Consider the following 16409-nt stretch of genomic DNA (forward strand, 5'->3'; position numbering starts at 1 on the left):
AGCTCGGTTGACTGCAATTGCAGCAGTCCTCTGGCTCCCTCTGCCTGACCAGAAAGATATAGAAATGTGACTGAAAATTAGTGCTCGAAGATCACTTTTGCTCATTCATCCCGTACAATATTATAAAATCTAACTATTAATTTGGTGCATATTGAGATTAGATATGCAACTCGAAAATTTGTATCACCCTGCATTTGAAGTTCTATGGTTATTCGAATATAGAATTATGTTCCCCATCTCAATTAGTTACTCTGTATTTGCTGATCTTTGCAAGTGAATTTAGACTATTAAACATGTGAAGATGGAAGCACTGACAGAACAGAATAATTATAAGTTGCGGGCAAAGCTTTTCCAGATTAGTGCAGAGTATGTTAATTTTTAAAGATGCTCAAGAAAACACGGGAAATCATGTATTAGAGACGACACGAACATGCACTAGATGCAACATACGAACACAGAAAGATATGTCGAAACATACTGCTAGTCTGCCGACACAAGACAGGAACTAAGACTTGCAGACACATTGCAGGAATTAAAGAAAAGCACATAGAACAAACTTGGACACAACGATGATAAATTATTAAACAATTAATCAAGATCAGCGCTAGTAGCAGCCCTGTGAACAATTGTAGCAACAATTTCAGCTGACTCTCTTAAGAGCTTGATGCTCCCCTGCAGTTTCTCCCGCTTAATTGCCACCGATGGGGACTCCTCTAGCATCCTCTCGATCCCGCCCCCTTGAGGCCCAACAAGATCATTCACGATCTCCACCTCCATCTCCCTGTTCACCAGGACCTGGACGTTGAAAAGCATGAACATTGCCATCGTGTCCACGAGCCGCCTCTGTACAATCTTCCAGTAAGAAGTCATCCTCATTTTCAGATCGAAAGCTTGCTGCAGATGGTGCTTGAATCGCCTCAGGTGGTCAATTTCAACCTCTCCGATCCCTACTAGAGACACAGTGTAAGGCTTTCCGAAACTCTCATTGTTGATAGCTTCCAGGAGCTTCGGCTCCTCCCCCATCAGTTTGTTCCACTCGGAAATATACTCGGGGTCACATGTATAGTCGGTGAGCTTCTCCATCTCGATGATCTCCATCACCCGACTCATCGCCCTTTCCTTCATCTTTGTGATCAGATTTTGTGCAGCCCTCCTCATACTTGCTTGAAGAGGGGGATAATTCTTGGAGTGATCCATTAGGACTGTAATTACCACTCCTTGGATGTAATCCCACAGCTCGATCATTAACTTGGAAGGCTTACTGGAAATATCTTCCACCTTCCTATGGAGAATGGTAAGGAAAGCAGTTCGGGGAAGGAAGTTTTTGAGGCAGATCCCCTTGGCTTCCTCCAACACCGCAATCTCCTCCATCAAGAAGTTACTCTTCTGGTCGCTCTCAGGGTCCCCCTGAAGCTCATTGGCGAACCGGTCCAGCATCTCGATGAATCTTGCAGTGCCGTGCATTTGCTTTTCATGTGGGTACTCATCGTATTCACCTCTCAGCAGAATCTTACTTAGAGAATCCTTGGCCGATCCCATAATCTGCATAAAAGCAGTCATGGCCTCTGCAATAGTAGAAAGAATCTTTGGCATCTTGTTAAGCTCGGCGACATTGATGTTCAGCTTCTCGTTGATCTTTCCCACAATTTCTGGCAGGCACTTTGCTACTATTGTGGCTTGAATCTGTATCAGCTTCTCAGACAGAACAGGGATCCCCACGATCCTCTTATCAATCTTTGACAGCAGGGGATGAGTATCGAACAGCTTCGCCTCCTCCATCCTCGCCTCCTCGTAAGTCTCTTCCCCGATACGGTTCCTCACACAGACGTAACCGAGCCCAATATTCACATCATCGGCAGTGACCTTCTCGAACAGCCCTTCAGGAGCCTTGTCCGCCTTTGTCACAACTCCCAGGGTCCTGTGGCCTGTCTTGTCGACCATCTGAGACATCCTGATGGACTCGCAGGTGGAGAAATCCACCGTGGCTGAAAGCACGTTGAGGATGATGCTCTCCTCGGGCCTTATGTACTCCATGATCATCCCTGATATCTGCTCATAGATATCCTCGGGCTGCCCATGGACAGGGACCCGTGTGATCCCTGGCAAGTCCACCATGGTGAGGTCCGGGACGCCATCCTTCTTAACCACCAGAGTTAAAGGAGTATTCGATATGCCCTTCTGGCGACCAGCAATCTCCTCGGTGGCAGAACCGATGGCGCATGTAACATTCTCCTCATCAGTCTGCACAATCTTCCCATTGAACTCCAGGTAAAGTTCCGGTTCGGGGCTGAGGTAGTTCTGGAGCCGCATGATGAGCGGGACACGGGTGCAGATCCCTTGGCCCCGGGGAAGGCTGATCCCAGCAAGGGACTCGAGCACACTAGATTTTCCAGACGACTGGTCCCCGACGACCACAATTGTTGGGAGCTGGATGCCCTCCTTCATTACCTGTAGGTTCCGGAGTCGGTCCACGGCATCAAGGATAGGCCTGATGTGGTCATTGTAGGAGGAAACAATCGGTGGATGAGTTGCCAAGGGGCGAGGCTCGGGATGGGGAACTACAGCGAGGAAGCCGTTGGAAAGTTGGTTGTCCAGGGGGTTCGGTTCCATCTCCTCCGAGCTCAATGGTTGCGAAAGAAGAGAGTGATGACTGCGACTAAGCTAACCTGCGTCGCCAATATCGTATACGTAAAAGAGGAGGTAGAGGGAAAAGACTGCTGATTGTTCAAAACCACTGACAATATAAATGAGTGAACAGTCATATTGGTCCATAAATTTTCATGCGGCCAACAAATTGGTCCACCAATTTTAAAAGCCAACAAATTGGTCCACAAACATTAATTACGTCATACAAGTTAGTCCAATCGTCAATCCTCAGTGACCGGCTAATGTGGACGCTGAGCTGGATTAATCCACGTAATGTTTTTTTTAAAAAACAAAAAAAGAAATCGTTTCCTTCAAATTAGTACATTAGTAAACAAGTTATAAAATAGACAGAAAATTGAAATACTCACATTAAAAATATTGAAGAGCTCATTTCCACCTTGACAAAATAATCCACATGTTTACCAATTTAAAAGGAGATTATGCATGTGGCTAGAAAGAAAAGTGACTATGCATAAAAAGTTTAATAGGAAACTTCCAACCGTGGTAGGCGGAGATTTTGGTCTTTAACATTAATTGTCAATATTAAAAATTAAAATTTCACCTATCAAAGAAGGAAAATCTAAAAAAATCATTCATCAGACAATATGAAAACGTTCATTCTCAGGACAACAAACGCTCTTTGCTAGAAAGATGGAAGTAGGATTGTGTTAAGGTGTTTGTATTGTTAAAAAAACAAAGACTGAAACATCTACAAATAAATATAGAAACATATTTATAAACGTATACAGAAACGAAGATATAGATGACTTCAAATATATATGGATATGTATATGATTGCGAAAATATATGCATGTGCGTGCAGAATTTTGATAGTCATACAGAATGAGGGAACGTAATAATTATATATAGATATAGAAATAATATAATACATAGATATTGTATTATAAAGATATTATATATATATAGATATATAGATACACAGATATTGTACAACATATTATATCTTTAACCATGATATCTTCTAAAATATCTTTAGAAGTAGAGGATACCGCAGGTAAAGATATATCTTCTAAATATATTTAATTTTAAATTTAATTATGATAATTCGTTAATTTTCTATTTTTTATTCACTAATGACTTAAAATAAAAACAGAAACTCAACAATTTGAGAAAATTCTATTTAGCAATCTGGTCCGGTCCACTGCAATTCCACTTTATATTACATATAGATATATTTTATTAAGGAAAACTAAAAATAAGAAAATAATGATCGGTCATGGAGAAAATCGAATTTGAAAATTGATTATATCATATATCACATATATACTTTTTTAAAGAAATTAAAAATAAGAAAATAATGACAGATCAAGGGGAAAATTTTTATCATATATATTTATAATAATACTATATTTATAATAAAATATTTTCATTTATTTCAAATACATTATGTTATATATGTAAATTATAAAAATTTTAAAAATAAAGAAATCAAATTTTATGATGAGATATCTTTAAAAAATGTTTTTAATTAAAAATAATTCCAAAAAATAAAAATAAATAAATACCTAGAAATTTTGTTTTAGAAAATTCATATTACCTTCAATTAAAGATCATTATAGTATCTAAAAGATTTTATGATATTTTCACCCTTTTTAAATGGAATATTATAATCGAAAATAATTTCGAAAGATTTGTTGCTAATTTTATAATAAAAGATAAATTAAAATTTTAAAAACTCAAAAAATCAAAAGATTTTTATTTAGAAACGGCGCATTCTGAAGTCATCTGACATGCCCACCTCTTACCTTACTTTCATATATATATATATATATATATATATAGACTAGACTCCTGCGAATGAGAGCCCTCCGTTCATTGACGAGAGCTTACTGTTGGCCTTCCCCTAACTCGTGATGTAACGTCCTTTCATGTCCCTTATTCACATATCATATTCTTGATAATGAGTACAATTAATTAAAGTAATGAAAGAAACAAGAAAAAAAGATTTATTGGTAAATTTAAAAAATTAAAAATAACTAATAAAATTTTTAAAAGTATCTCTTATATATAATCACATATTTTCAATGCTTCTAGATTAATCAGATTAAGAGAGGAGAGCTGATGAGGTACACTTACACATAAACTAAGATTAATAACACTGGTGATCCAAAAAATATTTTAATAATGTATCAGGTTGATCCAAAAAGTTTTTTTGATTCCTTAATGGTACAAAATGTTTCAAAATTGTAACATGATAATACAAACCGTCATCTTATCATTGCCACTGTCAAGCCGTCTTTTACAAGATTGTAAATTTTATACCATCATATAACTTACATAAAATATTTTGTACTATTAAGTTACAACTTCAAAACATTTTGCATCATCATGTAACGTCTCACAAAAATCGGTTTTGCACCATCAGCGTCGGCTTGACGGCGTCAATGGCGAGATGATGGTTTGTACTATCAAGTTGCAGTTTTGAAATATTTTGTACCATCAAGTAGCAAAAAAAACTTTTTAGGCCAACCTGATACATTATTAAAACTTTTTGGATCACAAATGTAATTTACCCCATAAATTAATATGTAAAATTCACATAATAATCATACACTCAAAAATTGATGAGATGTACATATATGTACTTACATATACATAATAAAATTCACATAAATATCGTACACACAAAATTCACTCAATACTCTATAATGATCTTCCACCATAAATAATTCACATAAACAATTCACAGAAAAATTCATATAAAAATTTCGAACGCCCACGCGTGTGCGGGCAACATGAATAATATATTTTTTTATATGAATCTTGATATCCGAAAGTTCAATTGAGTTCTGACTAATTTAATCGAGTCGGATTAGCCCATTAAGGAATAAAGCCTTCACAGTGTAAATTTTTCAACATTCACAATGACTGGAATTCGAAATTTTACTTAAACGGAATAATTGTTTACCATTTGAACCAACTCATATTAGTTCACATGACCAGTATATTAAATAATACAAGTCCTAACTTGAACATAAATTTCTAAAATTCTTCATTGTAACCGAAAATATCCCTGCATTTTCTAGAAGATCTGATTTCCATTTTGAAAAATGGGGCCCGGCCCAAGACCAAGACCAAATGGTGCATTAGCATTATTATTACGAGACAAGACAAGATTAGTTGACCTTGACTTGAGGCTGCTTTGAATGACAGCGACTTTCGAGTTTGTCGAAAGGCATATAAGTCTAAAACAGAATGTCTCGATTGTTGGTTTTTCAAATCAAAATTTTACTCCTACACTCTATTTTATTTTTTAAAATCAACAATATAATTATTATTATTTTATATTTTTTAAATTTGATAATAAATATTCTCATAACCATTGTTATAATTAATTTTTTAATATTAAATTCTCCTAACTTCTACTACTTTTTTGTTATTTTTTTAAATTTTATAATAAATTTTCTCACGTACTTTTTTTTAACAATTATTATATTCATTTTTAGTAATAAATTTCCTCATTTATTTTATATTTGTTTTCTTAAATTGAAGTAGAATTAAGTAGAATAACAACTCTACTCTGAAACCAAATTCAAAATATTCTTCCATGTTCAAAGCAATGGAGACATATTCTTACATGTTTTGATTTCAATAAATTAACGGCAAATTAGAAGTAAAAGATTGAATTTTATAATATTATACGACACGATCCATACATAATTTTAAAAAATAATATCATTTCATTACTGAATATTTAAAAGAAAAAATCATGACAAAAAAATTGTCCGATGCTGATGGCATTGGTGACATCTTGTTATTATGTAAATCCGTCTTCAGGACACAATGACTAGGGTGTGTTTCCTCACCCAGGGGACCTACCCTAATATGTTTTTCTACAAAAATATTATTTTTAATTTTTTATTTAAATTAAGTATATTATTTCTTTCGGAATGGACCGCTTTTTTTTCCTTGCTGAGTTAGTGCACCCTTATTATTCAAAAGTCGAACCGGCCCAACTAATCCAGATTCGAGCGATATTGACCTATAAAAGTGGATTTTTTCTGATCACAAGACTCGCACCTAAGATAAAATAGATTCAATTAATCTTGAATTGAGCGATCTAGGCCTACAATTTTCAATTTTCTCCAATTACAGAACTCGCATTTGAGACATTTCTTAAAGGAAATAAATGCTGAATCAACTTATAAGCTGACCCACATTGTAATAAAAGCCTATATCAATTAATCTATAACTAATTTAAATATTTTTTTTGTTCGTGATGTCACAAATGTTATCTTTTTAGTGAAACATACAAGATTAAGTCAGCCTCTTGATCAAAACTAATTTTCGCTTTCATGACCATGAGATGCCTTTAAGAATTTTGAATTCAGAGGGCAAGTAAAATGAACTTAAATTTAGTGGGCAACTTCAGCTATATTTATTATATTGTAATCATGGTTATTATATTAATTTCTTTGGAAAATCTATTATCATTTATTAACCATTGATCACTCATAATTTTTACAGCTAGAACATTTAGTTCTATATTTTTTTTTGGCGGATAAATTTAGTTCTATAATAAATTTCAATTATACTCTATATTAATTGATTATTAACCAACTATTATGATAATTTAAAAAATTGGTGAAATTTTTTGTTTTCAAAGCACCGGTTAATTATACCCCGGTATATGCATAAATGTGATACATCTATAATTGTTTTTTTAATATTTACTCATTGTACTGCCGAGAGTTTCTAATATGCATTATTATCATTAGACGCACGACCCGCACTACTCACAATTTCAGATCAATAAGATGCATGCATTATACTAATTGTATTTCATTAAAACTAATGAACATACATTTGTAAGTAAAATTTGTAGAAAAAATTGTCATGCACAAAATTAATGTATTTGAAAATAAATAGATTGGAAAAATTTGCTACAATTGAGAAAATTGATTGCGCGCGTCTTTACTTTGGGTGGTAGAGGTAAAGGAGAGAGCAGAGGAGAAGTGCAGAGAGGGAGAAAAATATAGGGAGTGAGTGAAAGAGTAAATATAGAAGAAATTGATATTAAAATTTAAATGAAATGTTTTGAGTTTGTATAATATATAAAACGTTGCTTGCTTACTCAGCAAACATCATTCAAGCTCGGTTTACATCTTTGCCCTTTTGCTCGAGTCTACCTCTTCCTAGAGAAGTTAAGTTGAGGGGAAAAGAGTATACTATTGATCATGATCGCCGCTGAAAGCGATTCCTTTGTCCTCGAGACTTGGCTTCATCTAGCGAGCCCCGTGTCGCATTAACACACGCAGCTCCCCCGTGGAGGATGCATGCGGGGCCCACGTTGGACGCATGCATCCTAATCGTAGGATACACGGAATTTCCTTTTTTTGTCCTCTTATAATTTTTTAATTCATTTAACATGATATCCTGTTATTGTAATACATTTATTACTTTTAGTTCAAGTGTTTAGTACTAAATTTTTACTATTTTTATTTCTCATTATTAGGACAATTATTTTTTAGTTCCACTTTTATGTCATAATCAATCATAAATAGCAAAAGCATTTGTAAAAATTTGAATTGAAATATTAAATTCTCTAACTGAAAGATCAAACGTGTCACTGTGATTTGATGTCTTGCTAGAATTTTTTCATATCTTTTAGCTAATTAACTGATTAGGAAGATGGCGCATTAACCTAGTAATCTAAAAATTTCATATTCGATACTCATTTTGAAACTATTCATGTATCATTATTAATTATTAAAATTTTTATTTCATAATATTAAATTTATAAGTCTCCTTAATAGGCGAAACTTAAGTAATCAAGGGTGGTCCCATCCATGTGAAAGGAAAAAAATGCACTCTTCCTTCTGTATGAAAGGATGACTGATATCAATACATTGTACGTAATTAATGCATGTTGGTAAATAGGACAAACAAGTGGTGGCAAACTCCAATGGCGAAGCGACTCCTCTCTAGTTGCTCGATCAAGAGGCGTGACCATCGTCAGGAACAGTACATATATAGTTCAACCGAGGTGAATATTGAGCCCATTATATCTTATCAATATTGAGATAAATATATGATGATAAAAGTAGACAAATAAGGTGAGGACCTATATATGTATGCCATCTGCTACCACAACAACAAAATATACCTTTAGCGACATTTTTTTTGTGACGCTTCAGAAAGCATCGCCAAAATCTATTCAAGAGGGGCATTTTCATGAGCTTTCAAAAGCATTGCCAAAGGTCGATCTACAGTGACGCTTTCCTAAGCTGCTTCTAATGGTCAGCAAAGGATCCCTTTTGGTGACGCTTATAAAAAATGTTTGCAAAGGGGGACCTTAGGCAACGCTTATTTAAGCGGTGGTCTAGGATAACATCAACCGACCATTTTCAAGCGTCGCCTAAGGCTATCTTTTGCCAACGCTACAAAAGCGTCACGAAGGAAACCTTAGGCGACGTTTTTTAGGCGTCGCCTAAGGTAAGGTTTTGTTGAAGCTTAAAAAGCTTCAGCAAAAGTAGGACCTTTGAGCCATATGTCAAAATTTAAAAAAAAAGAATTCGAATCCAAGCGGGAAAATTCTCACTCAACGTGATTTTGAGAGGAAGTTTTAGTTCAAAAGTTCAAACTTTCCCCCTTTCTCATTCTCTAACTCTATCTCACTTTCTCCACTCACTCTAAAACACTTTCTCTTTCCCGCTCTCTATAGACTCTCTCTCCTGAATGTTTGAAGAAAATGAACGTTGAAGAAGAGAACTCGCCACCACCCCGACCCTTGTCAGCCTTTAGAGTACTTGATCGCCGCACCTAAAACGCAATAGGGAGGTTGCTCGCACATACTCATATCCATCTCTTTCTTCTTTCTATTGTTCTTCTTCCTCAACTGAAGGCCTCGAATTTTTGCTATCAAGGTAAAAAAAAATTCTTTGTCCTTTTACTATTTGGCTATGTTATCTTTTTTTGCTTTTGGAATGATGAGATGAAGGTATTAGGGGTGTGTTGCGTCCCCATGCCTTTTCTTCTCTCTTTCTCTCTGACATTAATAGGGGTAGGAAGAGAAACAACAAACAAGAGAACACCGAGAAGCGCAGCAATAGCTGTAATGAGAAGTCAAAAAAGGAAGATGTCGAGGAGGCAAAGAAGGAGGAAAATTAGTAATACCAGTTCTCGATGCCGAGGAGGAGGCCGAGAAGGAAAGAGCAACGACAACAGCGGTTCTTGATTTCGAGAAGGAAGGAGCAACAAACATCACAAGAGAGAATTCAATGAGGTTGTTGATCCTCTTTAATGTTTTATTTGTTCTTGAGTTTTCCTTTTTCTTTATTTGAATGTTAATTAGTTGTCTCTTTGGATATGCTCGAGAATGATTGAGAGAACATTTTGTAAAGATTTTGTTGGTAATGATATAAGTTGTCCTATATTGGTTTGATTTCTTTGAATATTCATTGTTTCGTTTCTTCTTCGTTGTCATGGAGCTGGTTAAGCTAGCAATATGTTGTCAATTCTTGACAATATGATGTCGGCATTTTCCTAAGTAAAAATAAATAGGGCCTATTTTGACGTTTCTTTAGTGTTGGACGAGGCGTGGTTTCTCCCAACGCTTTCAGAGCGTCGGTGAAGGCAAGGCTTTGGCGACGCTTCTAAACATCGGCAAAGACTGGCCTTCTGATGACGCTTTTTTACATCGGCAAAGGCTGTCCCTTTGGTGACACTTGTTTATGTTGGCAAAGGCTGATTTTGGCGACGCAGACAAGGTGTCGCGAGTGATCAAAAATTTGCCGGCGCTTACTAAGCATCACATTATGTCGATCTATTGTGAGGCTTTTCATTAAGTGTCGCTGGACTTATCCCGACTGTACCTAGTGTGACACTTATGTAAGTGTCGTGAGACTTTTGGCGATGCTTGAAAATGTTGCCATAGGTCTAATAAAGCGTCGAAATACGCAGCTTTTCTTGTATTGTACAATAGTTGATGTCGTGAAGAACATGAGAGAATCCAAATTGCCATTCTGAATGTCGATGTTTATTCTTTCTCTCTTACTTTATGTTGTGTGATCAATTGTGTAATCAATTCATTCCTCGATATCCATCCGACCAAAATATATATATATATATATATATGATTTGATTCTATTGCATTATTGAAGAGTAGAGGAGGCCATCGATGCTAAGCATTGAAATAATACAAAAAAAGTTAAATGAACATTTGTAGACAAATTACCTTAGTAGATAAGAAAGTACCTGCAAAGAAAGAAAAACAAAATATTAAATGTGAATTCATAAAAAAACAAAAAAACAAAACAAAACAAAACACTATCGTCAAAATGACAGTTAGAATTTGTGAGGAATCTATCGTGAGAAAAGGGAGGAAGAGAGAATGATGGAGAAAAAATAGGGAAAAGAGAGTCAAAGGACAATAGAGTTAGTGGGTAGTTACATAATAAAATTACCAACATAATCCCAGTCTAATGATTATCATTAGTTAAATTATCTGTAGTAAGGGCAATTTTGGCAATAGAAAGAGATACGAAAGGGGAAGTTTTGGTTTTATAATAGTAATAGCTATTGGATACTCTATTTATAATAGATGAAGGAACGACGAAATTATATGCGATTTAATAAATGTCTTCTTATTCGAAGTTATGCACCGCTTGGTATATTTAGTATGCATCATTATCAACTAAACATTGCTTACTTACTCACCGAGCATCCGGTTTCACATGACCTATTTGTGCACTTTCCTACTAGCTGGGGCAAATAACATATAACATGTATGGGCTGCATGTGGTCGATTAATCCTTGGCCTTTGCTCGAGTCCACCCCTTCAAGCTTCATAGATAGTCGTCTTTGGTAATTCTTCCCAGAGAAGTTAACAGACTTCCATGGTGGAGAGGAAAAGAGTGTACTCTGTCGATCTTTCAGCTAATTAATTAATGAGAAAGATGGTGCATTCATTTATAATAACTTAGAAATTTCGTATTCGATAAATTTGTGGTTTGATCAGTAGCCACCATATAGTTTTGATCTATATATCTCTTCTATACATCATCATATTTTGAATTTTTCCATGGTATGAAAAGGACAATGGGACCTCTTGATGATAAGACGACGAAGAGGATGTTAACGGAATTATGAAGCCAAAAAGCCTCATGCCAATGTCTACCGGCCTCAAGCTGTTCTATGAGACTTCTGAAGGTAATTATTTCTTGACTTCTCAAATCAAGATGCTCAAGTTGATTATTTTGTGATGGTAACTGACCCATGTTAACTCATAGTCATTATCGTCAGGTCAAGAGTTGCTGCCATTGCAAATTTGATAGATGTTGGATTTTGTTTGTGCAAGATAAACATTCGCCACGCTGCATGCTCATCTTGAGGAGGAGCATTATGGTCAGTTAGTTAGTAAATAAAACATTTCGAAATAAAATCGTATCAATTTGTTAGGCATGTTGGAGTTTGTTTGTGCAAGATAAGCATTCGCCGGGGTGCATGTTCATCTTGAGGAGGAGCATTATGGTCAGTTAGGAAATAGATCATTCGAAATAAATCATATCGATCTATTGGGTTTGTTGATATCTTTCAGATTTTCAATAAATGATTATGCAAATATTTTGATGTTATTTGTTTCTAAGTTCGGTCGTTTCTTGAGCCAATAAATAGGCTAGTTATTCCATTTATTAGTTGAGTCGATCAAAAAAAAAAAAACTTCAGTGGCTTAAGCCTATGGCCACACTCTCCTTTACATCTTATAATTAATAATTTCTTCAACTTATCGTACGTGAAAATTCATGTCAATATATTAATTTCTTCAACTTATTGTATGTGACTATTCATGTCAATTATTGTTCTAAACTCATCCATCTCCCGAGTAGCTAAAACAAATCAGGGAGGTGGGTCCCATCTATATGAGAGGAAGTCGGTCCACTTTTCCAATGACAATATAGTCGTCTTCAATGGAAAGTACCTGGCACTGCTCAAAGATGGTGAAAACTCCTAGCCCAGACTTATTGGGGACGCTTTTTGGTGACCCAAATTCAGTTCTTAAACTGAGATCAATACCGATCTCCGAGTCCGAATACAACAGTGTATACTATGCGTGTCATTATATTTCATATCCTAGTCTTTCTACTGTGCTGGAAAAGCGAGTACTCTGGAGGCAAAGCATATCGTCGAGAAGCAAAGGATAAAATTCTTCTGGACCATAACTACCTAGATGACGCACATTCAGAAAATAAAGACTTCAAAATTTTCCAATGATAGAGAGCTTGGTATCAGGCTATGATGATTATGAGATCGGACGATTTAGGAACTCTAATGATGGATTTCAAAGCATAAGAGATAATGAATTATCACAACGAATGAAATCATCATTCATTTTTCATTTATGAGCCCTCTTATGTAGGTCACATACGAGGCTCCACCTCATAAGATATACGCACTTTTACAATTCTTGACTTAGATTATCAGCTTGGCTCGGCACACTTGCCATGACAATACTTACATACAAATGATCTTATGTAAGCCAATTATTATACTTGGGCATTTTGTTTTTGTCTTCCTCCTTCATAGAGAAGTTTGAACAATTCCATGGTGGAATCTGTTGCCATGACCCACAAGCTGAAAGCATTAACTTTGTGTTCTGTAACCTTTAGAACCTAAATGCATTGTAGAATCAATTTCGTACCCCAGTGTCTGCTATGAAATGAAACTACAAGGAATTGCTCCTCTGTAAACCAAACTCTCGTCACAGTAGGGTCATTGACTTTTCCGGTAGGTTTCTCCATCGAAGTCGTTAAGTTTGGAAAACTTCGCTGATCCAACTTCGATTCTTAAACTTCGAATCTTAGAACTCGATCATTTTAATTTAGCGCAACCATGTTGTATGAACCACTTGGTGCCTTCACTTCTAAAACGTGCAGGTTTACCAAGGGAAATTACTGAGCGAAAAAGTCCCTCTAGCAGATCTCTAGCCAAAGCAATGGACCTAATGGTGTTTATGTGATGGTAATTAAGCAGAAAATCCCGGCCAGGGTTATGCTAATTAGTTGGATTGTTCCGCATAACATTGCCCTCCATAATTGACTCATAGATCTTCAGTTGGTGATTGTTGCTTATGCAGTACGGTGTAATTTACCAATCAATGTTTTAACTATAAGTGTTTCTAAGTTTGCCAAAATCTCGGTCAGCTCTGATTTGCTATAGAAATTCACAATTGTCTATAGCGATCACACCCATTCGGAACACAGTTGATTTAACATTTATTGGAACACATTTATAACATATGAACCTGACTGTAATATATGTGAAATTTATCCAAGAATATCAAAATTGTAGCTAGTGATATATACTAGCAGGTTTTTTTTTCCCCTTTATGGGGAATGGATGTAACGTTCGAGTACATACGGAGTGAAGCGGCATCATAAACTTTTCCAGGAAAAGTATCGAGCTGCATACGATGTCAAAAATGAACCGCATACACAAGTGTGCAGTATATTACAGGAGGATGAATACACATGAACAGTTATATGGGTTCATATTCAATTTGAGCCATCAAGTGTGCGAGGTATAGACTTAGAAGGAGCTATATATGTCTCGACTGAAGGACTAATTTATGCGCTTGATAATTCAAGACAGATCGCTGGTAAAACTACAAAATTCATAATGTATTTTTTTTTAGTTTATCATTTTTTTATTGATAATATTCTATTTCACCCTTTACGATTTTACTATTACTTTACCTTATGTTGAATTTCACCACTTGGGTTAAATTCCTAATTCCGTCTAGAGTCCCCAGCCCCACTTTTGAGACCCTAGTGTGTTTTATGGAGAATGTATGAACTGTTCGATGAGATCATATTCAATATGAGATGTGAACCGCACAAAGTGTATGAACTATGGAGATCTTACGGTCATTAATTGATTGACCAAAAAAGAAACTACCATAGTTAGTTATTTATATATCAACGGTTTGATTTAAATAGATAAAATATGGATCGTACTCATGTCTAAACTTTTGTAGTTTGAAGATTCTCTATTCATATTTTTAGTGTTCGTATTTTCGACCACTCATCTTTATGATGATGCTCGGTCAACCCGAGAATAAATCATCCAGTTTGTATCATTTACGGACCGAATTGGCCGCTTCAAGAAAATAAGCATATTATGGGAAAGACCAATTATGGTTTTCAAAATTGGAAAGAAAAAAAGACAAATCAAATTAAAGACTTAACCAATTACAACCCCCATACAACACTCGTTCTTGTGGTTTCAACAACATCCCTCGTTCAGAGTAGGACAGATGCTGGTCAATTGATTCGAAATAGGTTAAGTATGGATCTATTGGCCATAAGACAGTCTTCGAACAAGGACAACAGCTATTATTTCTTACGGGAATATGATCTTTCAAATAAGGATTCGTGTAATTATTTTGGAACAAACTCAATGCAATATATGATCATATCCCTTTCTCAAATCTTCATCCTTCTTATAATTCACTCTCAGCACCGTCAATGGGCAAAAGATTGAGACCAATATGAGGAGTGTGTGCTTCTATTTGGCATGAATGCATCTTTACAGACCGCAAAGTGAAAGTGCCCAATTACGCAACATTAACGAAATCTTTCCATGAAAGTTGCAGTAAAGAATATGTAAATTATGTCTAGTCTTAGGAAAATCTCCCCTCGCTTTGTTTTGCTTTCTGGGCTAGCGATGTACTGTTTCCGATAGCATTGCCGCAATTTTCTTCGGGACAAGCCACACATGTATAGATAGATGTCATGTGCTTTCTGATTCCAATTGCATATGGCCGATGGAATCCGATAACTGCCAACTGTGCGTACCTTCTACAAGTCCTTAGGCCTCCTTTATAATTAAAAAAAAAAAAAAGTTTGTGCGGAGAATTTTGATGTTACAAAAATATGTACATATGTACAGTCCATATTTTATCTATTGTAATCTAACTATCGAAATTAAAACAACTACTGCAGTGGCTTTTTTTTTCCCCCCCAATCAATTACTGGAAAATCACCTTTTAGCCGGATGGACAGTGAGTTAATGTACTTTCTTTGTATAGCTCCTTGTTTAGCAATTATGATTTGATCCTAATTGACGGTGATGATAATCACGTGGTTATCGAGTCATACTCGTGCTTGCCTTGCATTGCAACTGACGTAATTGAACAGGTACAATAATGAAAATGCAGATCTCTTCAGACGACCCAAATATGTGTGTAAAGCAATCATAGACGGCATTCCGGCATCAAAAGCCATCACAGACACAGCATTATCATGAACCGTCTCTCCTGGGCATTCTGTTTTCATCCGTTCATGAATGAAAAATGCAGTCATCTTCATGCAGTACATTGTTTAAGTCCTATTGCGGTCATACCAATTTCCATATCAAGCTTGGAGATCACAGATTGCAGCCTCAGGTTCTGAACCATCAGCTGGTGTTGTAAGAATCCAACTGAGAGTATACGAATTAGGAACTGTTCCTGCAGGACTGTGTATGATATCCTACGAGACGTAACATGAGAGAATTTTCTTGCAGCAACTCACTCGTAAAATCTGACTTCATTGAACTACAGATATATCTGAAGAGGCCGGCATGGAAACTTGTGCTCACATAGCTATCCGTTATGATTCTATTGAAACCGCCATGAAGGTTTTTCTTTCTTTTGGTGACGAATAAAAAGTGAATTTGTTTTTGCACTCCCTTAATTTTACAATATCATCTTTTGGTGAATCTAAAACACAGTCATCTTTCTGCAGTACAAAATGAAAAGCCTG

General features: G+C 35.8%; 1 protein-coding gene across 1 annotated transcript; it reads right to left on the minus strand.

Annotated features, from left to right (window-relative positions):
- Positions 1 to 385: 385 nt before the first annotated feature.
- LOC116209788 (dynamin-related protein 4C-like) lies at positions 386 to 2730 on the minus strand. Its single transcript, XM_031543480.1, has one exon. The coding sequence runs from the start codon at positions 2608 to 2610 to the stop codon at positions 589 to 591; it is 2022 nt and encodes a 673-aa protein (XP_031399340.1). The 5' UTR covers positions 2611 to 2730; the 3' UTR covers positions 386 to 588.
- Positions 2731 to 16409: the final 13679 nt, after the last annotated feature.

This window comes from Punica granatum, chromosome 6 (assembly GCF_007655135.1).
Source record: "Punica granatum isolate Tunisia-2019 chromosome 6, ASM765513v2, whole genome shotgun sequence".
NCBI classification, from domain to species: Eukaryota; Viridiplantae; Streptophyta; class Magnoliopsida; order Myrtales; family Lythraceae; genus Punica; species Punica granatum.

Bases quoted from the DNA above. Each gene is read 5' to 3' on its own strand.
- LOC116209788 (XM_031543480.1), bottom strand. From the start codon at position 2,610: ATGGAACCGAACCCCCTGGACAACCAACTTTCCAACGGCTTCCTCGCT.